Source organism: Nanorana parkeri, unplaced genomic scaffold (assembly GCF_000935625.1).
Source record: "Nanorana parkeri isolate BGI_ZX_2015 unplaced genomic scaffold, ASM93562v1 scaffold291, whole genome shotgun sequence".
In the NCBI taxonomy this organism is placed as follows: Eukaryota; Metazoa; Chordata; class Amphibia; order Anura; family Dicroglossidae; genus Nanorana; species Nanorana parkeri.
In genome coordinates, this window is record NW_017306559.1 from 1135271 (window position 1) to 1149848 (window position 14578).

Consider the following 14578-nt stretch of genomic DNA (forward strand, 5'->3'; position numbering starts at 1 on the left):
ATTAAAGTTCCGGAATGGAGAAATCCTCTGTACCACATGAATACTCTCCATATAACTCGGTATGTTATGCGCGCTTCTCGAAGTGCACAGCCTATAAATGAAGAACCCTTGGCAACCCGCCACCCACAATTTCCAGCCACGTTTTTTTATATTTTCGGTAACGTTAAATGCAAATAGGAATCTCTCGTATCATTAGTTTTAGGATTTTTTACAATGCAAGCACACTGTAATAACTTTCTACCACGATGCAATGTTATTTAAAAGATTTTAAAGGGGAATTCCAGCTTATTCTGCGCTCTCTTTGACGTATTCGGACAGTGTCAAAGTTGCCGCTGTGTATAGTTGTGGCTGTGTGCACTCGATTGTCCTAGCCAGTGTACATGAATGAAAGTCAGATATCAGCAGAGTGTGATTGGCTGACAGGTGATACTCACCTCCTGGGCGTATCCTACCAGCACTAAGGACTGACCTATGGTTGGGTTATAACCAACTGAAATGTCCAGCAGGAACCCAAGGATCCCCTGGAGCAGGGGTGGGCATCTTCGGCCCGCTAGCTGTGATTTAACTGCAAATCCTATTATGTTCCTCCCTGTGGGAGTTATACCTGAGGCTGTCAGTCTCGCAATGCCTCATGGGACTTCCAGTTCCACAACAGCTGGAGGGCCCGCCCCTGCCCTGGGGGGTTAAAGGTGGACTCCAGTCAAAAATTACTCAAAACACTAGCCCATCCCATTCCCGTATGTCAGTAGTCCAGTGATCTGAGAACCCCAGTAAATGATACAGGGCATTCACAAACACGCCCACTGCAGGCTCCTCGTATACAGACATCCTCATGTAAAAATCATCAATGCTAAGAGGTTTAACACAGCCATCAATCACTTTCCAACCCTCTTTGGACATGTGAATGTGGTTGATAGAGCAGAGAGAGAAATACTTCACAGGACTGACTTCAGGAAGTGCACTTCTATTGAACCTGTGAGGTGCTCTCTATTTTTATGCATGGGAGGCCCACACTTATACAAATTCTGCATTCTTTTTGTTTAAAATCTTTCAATTCCTCATTTTCTAGTTGGTCCTCGCATCGCTCTCCCTCCCGCCCCCATGTGGGTGCCTCCATCAGCTAGCCGGCTGCTGTGGAGGCACCCATGCGTGTGCGTTCCCAGCCGTGCCCGCAAGTAGCTGTGTGCATCCATCGACACACACAGCGTGCAGCAGGCCACGCCCCTCCTCTCCTCCCAGACAGTTTGACTGATGGCAGAAGGAGCCTATGGCTCCTCCTCCTCTGCCCTCTGTCTGCTCCCCTGCAACCAGGAAGTTGAGGGAACAGAGGATAGCTTCAGGGACCGGCAGCGGTGACAAGTCTTCAAAGGTAAGTGTGTGTGGGGAGGGGGGGGGTATAGGGGGACCCAAACAGTTACTGGGCGTTTTTTACCTTAAGATAGAAACGAGGATAGGGTGGGGAAGTGTTAAAACCCCTTTCAGATTTGTAATGCTATCTATATCCCTGCTTGGGTGATTCACCACTTCTGGTCCATATCCAGGTTTCAAGATCCACAATATATTCTACAAAGGCATTGCAGACCAAAGGAGCACCACATAGTGGAACAAGCAACTCTACAATGCAATTTTATTAGGTGAAAAATAGGATTTAATTTCAGATATTGTTTCATATGTGATGGTAATACTCCGTCTTCTTTAGGTCCGTCCACCCACATTTGATACTTTAAGAATAGATGGTACCTGGAGAGCTAAGTCAGACCCTGAGATCTTCCTGCCATTGTTCCCAACTTTCTTTCCATCCACCTGGAAGTTTTGGTGTTCTCACCCACCTTTGTGGGTTCCAGCTCTTCCTGGTACATTCTCAATGCTATAAAAATATAAAACATTCAGCATGGAGAGTGGGAACCCCTCATAACGGGCACATCAGCTGTGCAGACCCGGGAACTCAATGCTGAGATCCCTCCAATACAGTACTAGAGATATACCAGTTTTGGGCAGGCTAAACCTATTAAAGATTAGGAGATAGCGAACATGTCCCTGTGGGGTCCTCCTCTTAGGCACCATAGCCTCATTTATTCCTATGGGTAAGTTGTACTCATGGTGGCCTCCAACAGTTCCCGTACAGCACACCCATAGGAATGATTTGGGAGCATGCTGGATTGAGGATGAAGGCAAGTACAGTATTTGAGCTGATAAGTGTGGGATAAGGGCAGTGGGGGGAATTGATGAAAGGATATTTGTACCAAAGCTACAGATGTTCTTGAACAAAAACAAGCATTACAAGAGTCTATGAAGAAGTCAGCTCTGGAAAAGAGCTTGATTCTGGCACCGAGTGAGTCAATGTCTTTTCCTGACATGTTGTCTTTGAAGCATCTTTCATCCATAGATAAATAAATTGCCAGGAGTCAGTAGGAGGCCTGGATGTCTAATGCAGGTGTCAGTTTGGCTCACCATGAGATTGAGCTGTCTGTCATCCACACACCGGTGGCATTAAAAGTCAAGAAAGTTCTCCTGTTCACTATTAGAAAAGGAAAAGGCATGCCACAAAACTTGAAACTGAACCCTGAGGCATGCCAGAATCTTCTCTAACAAAATGAGATTTCCAAAACAAATGTTAACTCCTATTATAGTAAATGTTAAACTTCTCTTAGTGGCAGCAAGTTCAACCATTAAAGAGTATGTAAACCCAAACAATAAACTTCTGGCATTTGCTCCCTTTTGCCTGATAAATAAACCATTGAAAGTGTTTTTTACATCTGTTCAGTAAGTGCAAAAAACGTGCTCCCAGTTCTCTCTGTGGACTACAAAACAGCTCCAGCTATGTTATGGAGTTGAGGAAAGAGTAGGTGTCTGCAGTCCTAACACACTTCCTGTCCTAGGGTGAAAATGCTACTCTTCCATAGATATAGTATAGTGATTGAGCATTGTTACCCTAGGGCAGGAAGTGTGCTACTGGCGGGATAACCAGATGAAAATGAAAGAAAAATACCTAAAAATGGAAACTAAGGCAGCCACCCCATCTATAGAATGGTCAGCTGCAATATATTTCATATTTCTTGTCTTTAGATATGCTTTAAGCAGGTTGGACTAACATTACTCCAATTAATTCAGTAGGAGCTAGTTACATTTGCCTCAGTACTACCGCTTTCCATGAATTTAGGAAGGCGGGTCATCTTCACCACATGTATGCGGCCCAACCAAGAGACAGGGAAATGTTGCCAGGAGTTTAGAAGATAGATAGGTTTCAGAAAAGAGAAGAGAAGTTATCTTGATAGAACGTATTATAACTAGGGGTCAGAATGATTCCAAGAGAGTCCGACCACCGAAATACAAAGAAGACCATAGAGATGACCACGTCACGGGCAACAAAGAAACAGACAGCTGCTGATTTGGTCCGGTTCACGTGAAGTCCAGAGAGAGTGGTGAAGTCACCCAGTAAGGCTAACAAGTTTTGGAGGTAAGTGTGAGACGATGTGAGGGAAAGTAGGGTGTCAACTTCAAACATAGAGAGTTTATGCTCAAACCCTGCCAGTTCCATACCCTTAATATTCACGCTAGAACTGGTGGCTTCCATGAGAGGCTCAAGGGCTAAAGAGAATGGGTAAGAGAATGGGAAGACTTGTCAAATTCCCTTGAAAATGGAAATAAAGGGGACTCAAATTTTAGCTTGCTGAAATCTATATAAGGCTGACATCCAAGACATAAAGTGTAGGGATGCACCGATACCGGTATTTTGGTACCGAGTACGAGTACCGATAATTTTTTTCGGTACTCGCCGATACCAAGTACCGAGTAACGGAAGGCCCATTCAGGAAGCCAGGTGGTGTGTAATGACTCGCCACCTGGCTTCCTGATTAGCCGGGAGCCGGGCAGCGTGTAAAGAGTCGCCACACGGCTTCCCGATTAACAAAAAAGCCCCCTCTTACCTTAGAATGTGCAGCCTGTTATCCCCTGGGGCCTCTCCAGCGAGAACGCTGCCTTCGTCCGTTACCCAGCCGGAGCCGTCTAGCCGGCCAATCAGGAAGCCGGGGGCCGTGTAATGACGCGACACCCCGCTTTCTGATTGGCCGGGAGGCTGGTTCCATGCTCTCTTGTCATGAGATGACGAGGGAGCATGAAGCCAGCTTTCCGGCCAATCAGAAAGCAGGGCGTCGCGTCATTAGACGTCGCCCGGCTTCCTGATTGGACGGCTCGGGCTGGGTACCGGACGAAGGCACATTCTCGCTGGAGAGGCCCTGGGGGATGACAGGCTACACATACTAAGGTAAGGTAACCTTACCTCACGAGGCCAGCTTCCGGTCAATCGCGAAAATCGGGCAGCGCATCATTACACACGCTGCCCGGCTTCCTGATACCCGAAGTACTCGTGCTAGGCATCGGAGCATTTGGGCGAGTACGAGTATTATTATTACATAGTATTTATATAGCGCCAACAGTTTGCGCAGCGCTTTACAATATAAGGAAGACATTTCAGTTACAATACAATTCAAGACAAGATGGTAAGGAGGGCCCTGCCCCTGAGGGCTTACAATCTAAAAGAGTACTTGCCCAAATACTCGGAATCGGCACCGATATCGATACTAGTATCGGTGCATCCCTAATAAAGTGTGTACGAAAGCCCCAACATTATAACACTTGTGTCAAGTAGGACTATGACGCAGTGAATACTTTTCAAGCAGCTGAAACAACAGGTTCTATTTTATTTTAGCCAATATGAATAAAAGCTGATTATGTTAAGAGCCCCACATGGAATATGGTTTTTCCCGACCCTCTAATGCCACTTTTGCTGGACAAATTGACCTGTTACATGGAGTGGAAAAAATAATGGCTCTACTGGCAAGAACAACAGGTAAAACAATATATTTTACAATATTACAGGAAAAACAAAAGCAAAAGTGTTAATAAAGTCGCCAGATTGCATCATATAGGTCCTTTTTGTATTTTGCGCATGTTTCCACTTTAAGTTTATTTTGGGTGAACTTTGTATGCTAAGATTTTTAACTATTTAAAGAAACTCTGTTGTCAGACCATTCATTTTAACAAGAATCTTCCCATAAGGTTATATGCACATTTAACATATTTTGGGCATGTTATTTACCTGTTAAAGCCTCCCTTGTGTAGATATCCAAAAGCTCAGAGACTGCTGCTGGGTGCCGCCATCTTGGATGTGATATCAGCAGTCTCAGCACTGTCACTCAAGGGACACTCTGTAATATTAACCTTATGTAGGGAGGTGAGAGGGGAATTTGCTGGACCACCACAGGGGCTAATCAGACATTCCCAAAAGAGGAGAGGGCTATGACATGCAAGGAGGGTGCTGTGCTAGGGACTCTTCCTGGAGCAGTCAAAGTTCACAGGCTCATTGCAAGTGAACAATAAAAATTATGGAAAGGAAAACACTCCAAGTAAGCATTTAAATTCCTGTTTTTTTCTGTGCTTTTATCTGCAATTTTTGTAAGTTGGTGAAAGAGTCTTTATAGGTTAACAGTTGAGTATAGGTTCTCTTTAAGTGGTGAACCCAATTATTACACAGGTTAATAATTTCCGAGACTCCTGTGCATTCCAAGCAAGTTCATGATTTTATCACAGGGAGTAATTCTTCTATCAGAGCAGCTGTACATTCCCCTATACCTCTTTTCCTCACCAGTTATTCAAATATTGTTAATTACTCACTTCATTGAGTGTGGTAATGAGAAAAGCTAGACTGGCTGCAATTTAATTTGTTCTACTCCAATAAAAATGTATAGATCTGACAGCTCGCTCAATATATTCAAATAAACGTTCAAGTGGCTAAATAGGGTATAGATGATTTTTTTGGGGGGGGGAGTTCATGTGGATCCATTATTCCAAAGGTTATACTGCTAACTATAATAACTACATTGTCTAAACTGTTCTAAAATCTCAACTGCATCCTCCTATTGGCCGATTCTGGTGGCTCTCTATTGAGTGGCTAAAGCAGCTCTGGTATTCTCTCTGAACATGGAGCCACAAAATGCAACATTAATCTGGCAAACAACAAAGCCACTTGCAAAGTGATGGTGGAAGTAAGGTTTGAAGTTCACCAAGCAGACTTGGTAATGGTGATAACTCGTTTGTTCTTTACCAAGTTCTAAACTGGAAAAGCTGATGTACACGTGTATGTAAAACTTACACTGTGGCAGAGGGGGTGCATTCTAAAAGGGATAAGCATCAAATCCCAATGACTTCTGTTTGCAGTGCTTGAATAAACATTCAGGTCTTCATGCAGCGGAGCAATGGGAGGCTTCTGAGAAACATAGACAGCAGCAGAGCGCCGATGAAGGACTTCCCCAAATTATAAAACTACTTTAAAAGTAAATGTAAACCTAATCTAAAAATATTGTTTTTTTTCATATTATAGTAATTTCTTTTTAAATTTGCATCATGAAAATAATTCCCAGTGACCCATCCATGAAGGTTCCTGTTCAGACACTTCCTGTTATAGGGTGATAAAGGTCTCCTAGTAGTGCTCCTGTGCTGTCACCCTATAGATGACAACATCTGTGGCCAGCAAACCATGGATCCTTAGTCGATATTCTCTAAACCTTTATTTAAGCAATCATATCACATACAGTGTCAGTGCACTGTTACAATGTCATGAAGGAACTTTTCGTTAGGTATGTGATCATTAGGTGCTTGACGAAGAGGTAGTGCATGGCCTGGAAATGCTTCTAATGTATTTGAGAAACATGGGTTTGGAAGCACCTCCTAGCCACATGGCATACTTTCTTTAGATACGGCTCCCTTTTACCATGTCTCAGGTCTTTTATTCTTTATTAGCCACTGACTGGGGCATTTGCATGCTAATAATCAGATAGACCGGTTGGTTACAGACTGCTCGATAATAGAAAGAAATGTTCCCTACTTTAGACATTGTTTGAAATTATCGGGCTGTTTGTGCTGTGCTAGAAGGAGGAGCAGCTATCTTCCCCACCTCAGTCATTCTGGTGGAAATATCTACCAATCTAAAACCAGCCATTCAATTTCAAAAGAGCCGCGCTGTCAGCGGCTCTCTGTCTCTCCGGTCCCGCCTAGCTCACTGACGTCACTGTTTGCCAGGAGCTCGGCAGGGCACCAGCAAGAGCATCCCGCTCAGCTCCCTGGCAATTGATGACATCAGTGAACTGGGCTGGAAGCTGAACAGAGCGTCACAGGTTGCTAAGAGCTCTTTTACTGCTCCCCCCACACCTGCTGCCACCCCAATGAGATGCCACCTGAGGCGACCACCTCAGGCTGCATCATTAGAGGGACAGCCCTGAACACAGACATGTAGAAAGATGCCACCACTTCAAGCCTGCATAAAAAATTCCCCACCTCTGGAACTCTATGTGCCGACCAAAAAGAGCCCAATCATGCACTATGAACTCTAGGAAAGCAGGAAGTTGCCCACCAGTGACATCAGATCACTTCCAACTTTATTTAACCTTGGATCGATCACAGAGGTCCTGGGTGGGCTCCAGTGTACTTTGTTCAGGTTCAATAAAGTTGGATGTGATCTAACGTCATCAGTATGTGACTTCCTGCTTTCCACCTGATATTGTCATCTTAAAGGAAATGTATGGCGGTTTTATTTTTATTTTTACTATTTATGGTTAGTGCTAAAACAATACAACTTTTGTTAGAAAAAATGTTTCAAGTAAATATGAAATATGTTTATTTTGCGTTTTTATCTTTGGGCTTCTTTTTACATTTTGCAGGTTCTATTTGCTTCCTTGAGGAGAAAGCCTGTTTGCAAAACTCAATAGCTCAAGCTGAAATTTACACACACACAATAGGGAGGCTTATATGCCTTTAAAGGAGAACTATGGGGTCAGGGCTTCTCACCATAGTTCTCCTTAGGGTAACAGGAGGACACAAACTAGCATTCCTCCCATTACCCTATGCTCAGTATACCGTGATCTACAGCTCGCGGTATACTGAGACGCCGCAGCCGGAGCGGATCCCGACATCGATGTCGAGATCCGCCCAGCTGCGTGAGTGACAGCTGGCTCTGCCTATCTAGAGGCAGAGCCAGCTCTACCCGCCCCTTCCCCTGTCCGTTCCGCCAGTCAGAGCTGGCGGATCAGAGCTGGGAGGGGGGAATACAGCCCCTCCCCTGCAGAGAGCCGTGACAGGATCGAGAGATGAGCGAACGCCGGTATATGTTCGCTCACCTCCCGATCTACTGAGCCAACCTGTGACAGTCTCATTGTCACAGGTTGGATAGAACTATGAGGTGAGTGAACAGCACTCACCTCATAGTTCTCCTTTAAGTTTAAAGTGAAACCATGGGCAGAATTAAGAAATAACCTACTTACATTGTCCGTTCTGTCAATACCATTAACACTGCACTTTTTTTTTCTGAGTCCCCCTGCAACATAGTTTTTTTACATGTATTAAACTGCTATGCAATTTCTATGGACATACCATATCATTCATGTAATATGTTTTTCCCTGTAGTTACATTAAGCAGTGCTGCAAGGCTGCCACGGCTGTTCTATCTCTTTAGCTAACCCTTAGTGCTGAGGGAATTCCATGTCATGTATTAAATGTTTATTTGTAAAATAAAGACTGCGTATAGAAGTTTAGTTCAAATTGGGTTTTGTTCCTACCTGGAGATCCGATGAATTCTAATCCCCCTCCTTATGTTTGCGCAACTGCTTGTGTAGTCCGATCCCTAACCGTATTTGTGCAGAAAAAAGGGGGGGGTTAACTCGTCACAAGATGACGGGTTAGTAGTGGTCAATTTCAGGATCCGGACAAGTCAGTTGGTTACATGAAAAATTAATTTTATTGAAAAAAGACATGCAAGATAACACATTTGACTAACAATACCACCATAAAACCTGTTAAAAATACAGACACTAATAAATTAAATGTGGATCGATCCTCATTCACTTCTATCATTAATTTCACCGTAAGGGGTAAGTAGCTGGTGTGTTACCCACGTTGCCACTTATCTCTCCGTGAAATGGCCCATGTGTATATCGATAAACATGGGCTATCTAGATGAAGCTATATTCCAGGGTATGGGCAATCAAAAGGAAAAACATTCTGGTAATTTCATATTGTGAATTAAAGAAGAGAGTCAAATTAGATTTGAAATGGTAACCTAGGCTTCGTACATTTGAAATCAGATTATATAATGTGCTTAAACACTGATGCTTGTGGATAAGGTAGATTCTATATGGCTATTTTCTGGTTTAATGGAATATGTCCTCAGATGTTTTCAGTTCCTTTCCCTCTATCAATTTGTTTTTTCTTTAGGGATTCCTTTGATGGGTGTTTCACTGTGGGGTTAAGTTTTCCTTGGTTTAGTATTGGCTTGAATTCAGCCGTGTGTACACTTAACCCCTTCCTCCTTCTTAGCCTCGGGATAACGTGGTGGAGACACCGGGATATAATCAAATTGTCTGTTCAAACCGAGGGGGGAGGGGGGGGGGGGATGTTTTCCCATGGACAGACTATTACTGGACCATCTTCTATGTCACGCCTGACTTTAACCTTCTCTCTCAATTAATATTGAATTTTGAGTGTAGAGGGTATAAGGCTTCACTTCAGAGTGGTATTCAAACACCGTCCTTAACGGACATAGATAAAGGATTTTTCGTCACTCACGTTTACTGAAGTTTTCTTATAGTCCGGGCGGTTTGAAGACTATTTCCTTCCTTTGAAGTCCAGTGATCCGTTTGCATGTATCTATGTCTTGTTGTTTCCTCCAGAGGATGGTTGTTAGTGGCTAATGATATTTGGATCATGTCCTGGATATCCTCAGTGTAGTCTGTCCGTTGCTGAGAACCCCAAACCCCAGTTGAGAATATGGCAGAGTTCCCTGGTATCAGGATCGTGCGTCCACTTGCGGCATAGTGGTTATGTGTCTGGTTGTTGTCTGTCTGTCGACGCGTTCGCCCCTCCTACAATCCGGGGCTTCGTCAGGACATACTCTGAGGTCGAAGGAACCGCTTTTTAACCAATTAGGTCACGCCTCTTTACTTTCTTCTTAATCATTAGTTTAGATTATAGGCGGCGGTTCCCCTTCCTCCAGGTGAAAAACCACTTATTGGTTTCACTAGACAACATAGAATTAAAATTAACATATATGGAGAGTGTTTTTCCCACACGGCCCTGCATACTACAAGACTTCTCCCCTTTCATTACACACTATCATGTGGCGGCATCTACACACCCATTAAAATAATTTAGCCACCTGTATGCAGATTCGTTTTCTAAAGTATGTGGGTCTATCGATATGTTTGGTTAAATATATTACCTTATAAATAGGACATTTTCTTTTGAACTCATATACTGAAAGTGTAAATGCTTACCGGGTCTCTTTTCACCAGGTCCAAATCTGGGACCACAGCTGTAAGATGGACGATAGTAAACAAGGAATTCAGGACATAGGAGAAAAACAAGTTTTTATGAAGTGTAATCCTCTGACAGCTTAGGCTCCTAAAACAAAAAAACATGGGCAGCATTTGTATCATTTAATAAGCATGCTTTTATTTATTATAACTTACCAATCCAATCTCAACATTTTATCTATCTATCTATCTATCTATCTATCTATCTATCTATCTATCTATCTATCTATCTATCTATCTATTAATCTCTCTCTTTTTTTCTTCCCTTTCTTACTTCTATCCTTTCTTTCTTTCTTTCTTTCGGACTTACTGTTCTGACACTCGTGTGTGTGTAAACTTGATTTTGAGCTACTGATCTCTGTAACCAGCAATTTATTTCAAAACAGCCTTGCTATATGTAAAAAGAAGCTTAGATCGCCTTCTGCTGGATGGAAATGTAAACATGAAATTTTCATGAGTTTAAGCAAAAATGGGGGAAAAAAAGTGGAATTGGTTTTAGTTTTGTATATAATACAGACAGATCTAATGAGCAAATCATTGTATTGGAGGACACCAAATCTTAATGCCCCTACCTTCCGAAATACATTTGTTCAAGCCCACCCCTCCTACCCCCCTTCCTAAATGGTGTGTAAATATTTTCCAAACCATGTATTCTGTAAATAGGAAAAGTCCCCATGGTGGTGGGAAAATGAAAAAGGAGGTCTGACTGCAATATTTATCTGCCACAGTAATACCTTTAGGGCACTGGATGTCCTTAGTCTTCAGGAATAATGGAAGCCCAAAGTCGTTGAACCCAGAAGACTGGGGACGTCTTGTGGGTACCGGATGTCAGTGTGCTCAGGGGTCATGAACATGGCAACCTGCATTTATTTTAATGACACAGGGAGCTCAACAAGGACCACACACTGCTGGAGAGGATTATAAGAAGCAGAGGAATCTGTGCATAACTTGACCAGTCAGTAGACTACCAGCAAAGATATAAAAGGGAAAGCAAAAAATACAAACGGGGGCCTCCAGAAGGGAGGAAGTTGGTGACTGGGAGCCAAGGAAGTGCGTCCAGATTAGGACTTTGAATTCATTTAGTATGTGTCATCACCTTAATATGCCCCTGGAAAAAGAGTGCTGGGGCACCACCTTGCCCCCACGACACCCCTGCATAATCTACCTCATTAGAAAAGTTAAGTAATTCATAGCTGTGCCTATAAAGTATTACAGACGTTCCTACTGTCTGGTACTCAAAATGAGCTTTGTGTTTTGGGTATTGAGACTGGAAAGAAAATAAGATGTGACTTACATTAGCTAGCGAGCAAAATCCATTTCCACACAAATCAGTATTCCTCACCTCAGTATTCCATTAATATGTAACCCTGGAAATCAAAAACAATTAAAATCGAAATTATGCATTCCGGTGGTACTTACTTGAAGTAGAAGAAAATTCCAAGGGAAATTAGCAGGGAGACAATAGACAGGGCATGTCCGACTATTGCCATGTAGTAAAGGATGTAGGCATTCTGGAAGGAGAGGGAAGAAAGAAAAGCAGACATTAAAGGGATTTATAATGACTTTATACATATTTACTTTATTTATTATAAAACAAATCACATTTTAAAAGTTTGTTTTTTTGTTTTATGTCTGGCAATTAAAAAAAAAATCTTGTTTATGATTGGTATATATTATCATAACCAACCAGCAGGTGGGGCTTTACTCTTCAGTGCACACATTTTCTGATTTCTCCTTCCCTCCTAATGTAAAAAGCCTGTTGCTCACAGAGCTCAGTAGCTCAAGTTCAAATACACATGCACAACTGTACATATGTCAGAGTTGTCATTCCTCCCAATTACTAACCCTTCCTCTGTAAGGCTCCATCTGAGGTTTCAATAATAGTATATAAGTATAAAATAACTATAGAATTCTATGTCAGAAAGGAGATAATCATGGCTGTGATTCATCCTTCCCTCTTAATGTAAAAAGCCTGTTGTTCACAGAGCGCAGTAGCTCAAGTTGAAATTCACATGCCCAAGTGTATATGTCAGAGTTGTGATTCCTCCCCCTCACTAACCCTTCCTCTGTAAGGCTCCATCTGAGGTTTCAATTATAAGATATATAGGATATAATATATTATATTATAGGATATATGTGAGTATAATATAACTTTCGAATACTATGTCTGGAAAGAGATAACTATGGTGGTGAATTCTCCTTGGATAATCTTTAGTGCTTTGGGAATCCTCTGTCATGTCATATTAAATCCTCCACTCCACCCTGCCACCAGATCCACCCCAACCCCTACCCTCTAATGGCTGCTATTTAATTTTTTTTTTTAAAGCCCATTTTATTTACCTAATTCCACAGTTATGTGAAACTCTGGATGCAAGTCGTCTCTTTTATTCTGTGTATAACTGGGGTCCTTCTCAAATGTCCACATCACTACCTGCATGACATGGGCACTTCCTACTAGTTGTCCCGCGGCGTGGTCCTCTTAGGATGCAGAAGAGGTATCTCAGTGGTGGCGTCAGCAAAAGGGGACCATCAGAAATTGGCTGGAAAGAACACATCTACATTGCCGAATTACAGGTTCCATGCACCCGAAGCCGGTGAGGGACCCAAATGGCAGACTTAGAAGGGTAGAAATTTGCTTCACGGGGTATGTGAAGAAATAAAACCGTGAAAGAGGGTGGGAAAGTTGTTTTGCCCTGAGATAGTCTTTAAAACAAAATGTGTCTGTGTGTGTGTATGTGATGCTCCTGTTTGTGGAATCTGGATTCTCAACTGCGGAGTCAGAGATGTGTGACGGTTACTCAGCATGTGATTCCTACTATGCACTCTCCATATAATGTTTAACGGAGGTTCGGAATCGGGTACATAATTTCCCGTCTAGTAAGAGCTGAACTTAAGTGGTAACTGGTGACCTAGTCAGTATACATAGGTACAAGTGCCGATGGCGTGTCTGTAGTGAGTGAGAGGGAGGCGACAGTGATCCCAGCCTTCCAGTGTTCTATCGTGAGGTATGCATGTGCTGCCTGCGGTTACCTTCCAGTCAGGACTGGAGGAGTCCTGTGGCTGTATTAACAGGGGTCTAGTGTACAACTGGTTCCTACTGTGTAGGTTACCAGATCCCCCTGACTTAGTAGTTCCCAATGGAGTGAGGGTTTGAACAATTGTTACTAGCACTGTGACTCTGGTCAATGCAGACAATAGTATATAATGGAAGAAGTCCCAATGATATCATTACCACATGCAAGTAATAGAGATCAGGTCAATAGCACAATGTAGCAACTTCAGTATGGTTAACACAGTCTCAATAGCTTTGATATGAGGCTGATGCCTTATATTACTAGGCTACTTGCGGTTGTGAAGTTCCCTCGTTTTCAGCTCCCAAGTAGGACATAAGTCACTCCAGGAAGATGTGCAATACAAATGGCAGACAGCTGCAGGTCCATGACAGGTGAGATCCCGCTGGTAGGTATAAAACACATGGTCCTAGAGCAAAGACTACACTAATGGAGTTCAGAAGGCACTGTGGGCAATTCATGGAAAATAGAACAAACAGTTGGCAACCAATCAGCTTCTATCTTTCATTTTCAAAGGTTAACTAAACAAACTAAAGAGAGAAGCTGATTGCTTACCATAAGAAATCTGTCGGCTTCAGTTTTCTTGATCACCCCCCCGACAATGTTTGCTGGACAGTCATCTATCTATAAATTACAGCATTCAGATATTATTTTTACAGGATTCACTATATGTGTGTATTGTGGCAGCTGAGGGTCAAATCTAATTAGATCTTTAATGTGACGGCCAAATCTTGTTTGCAATTGGAATCTCTCTGTTATGTTGGATACTGATGGGTGAATCTTCTTTGTAGTTCCAATCTATTATGTTGTATGTTGACAATGATGGTCGAATCTTGCTTGTATTTTAAGGTGGCCACTGGCCAACAAATCTTATTTAAAATTTCAATCTATTAAGTTGTATGCTGATACTAATAGGCACATTTTCGGTGAATGTGACCACCAAATCATGTTTGAAATTGCAATCTATTATATTGTACACCATTGGCCGAATCTTGTTTAATTTTACATGTGATATGTGAATCATGTTAGTAATTGCAATCTCTCTATTACTGTACGTTGCATGCTGATGGTCAAATCCTCTTAAAAAATGATAGCCGAAAACTCAGCAAACATTCTCTGCGTGATTCCCATAGCGAACAGATCCCT

At 42.5% G+C, this 14578-nt stretch overlaps 1 protein-coding gene across 1 annotated transcript in view; it reads right to left on the minus strand.

Annotated features, from left to right (window-relative positions):
• The window catches only part of CALCR (calcitonin receptor), a 73689-nt gene that overhangs the window by 32015 nt on the left and 27096 nt on the right, over positions 1-14578 (minus strand). The window contains exons 6-7 of the mRNA XM_018557582.1: positions 11781-11872; positions 10323-10449 (exon numbers count right to left, since the gene is read on the minus strand). Of these exons, the coding sequence (XP_018413084.1) occupies positions 10323-10449; positions 11781-11872 (219 nt within the window). The remainder of the gene's footprint in view (positions 1-10322; positions 10450-11780; positions 11873-14578) is intronic.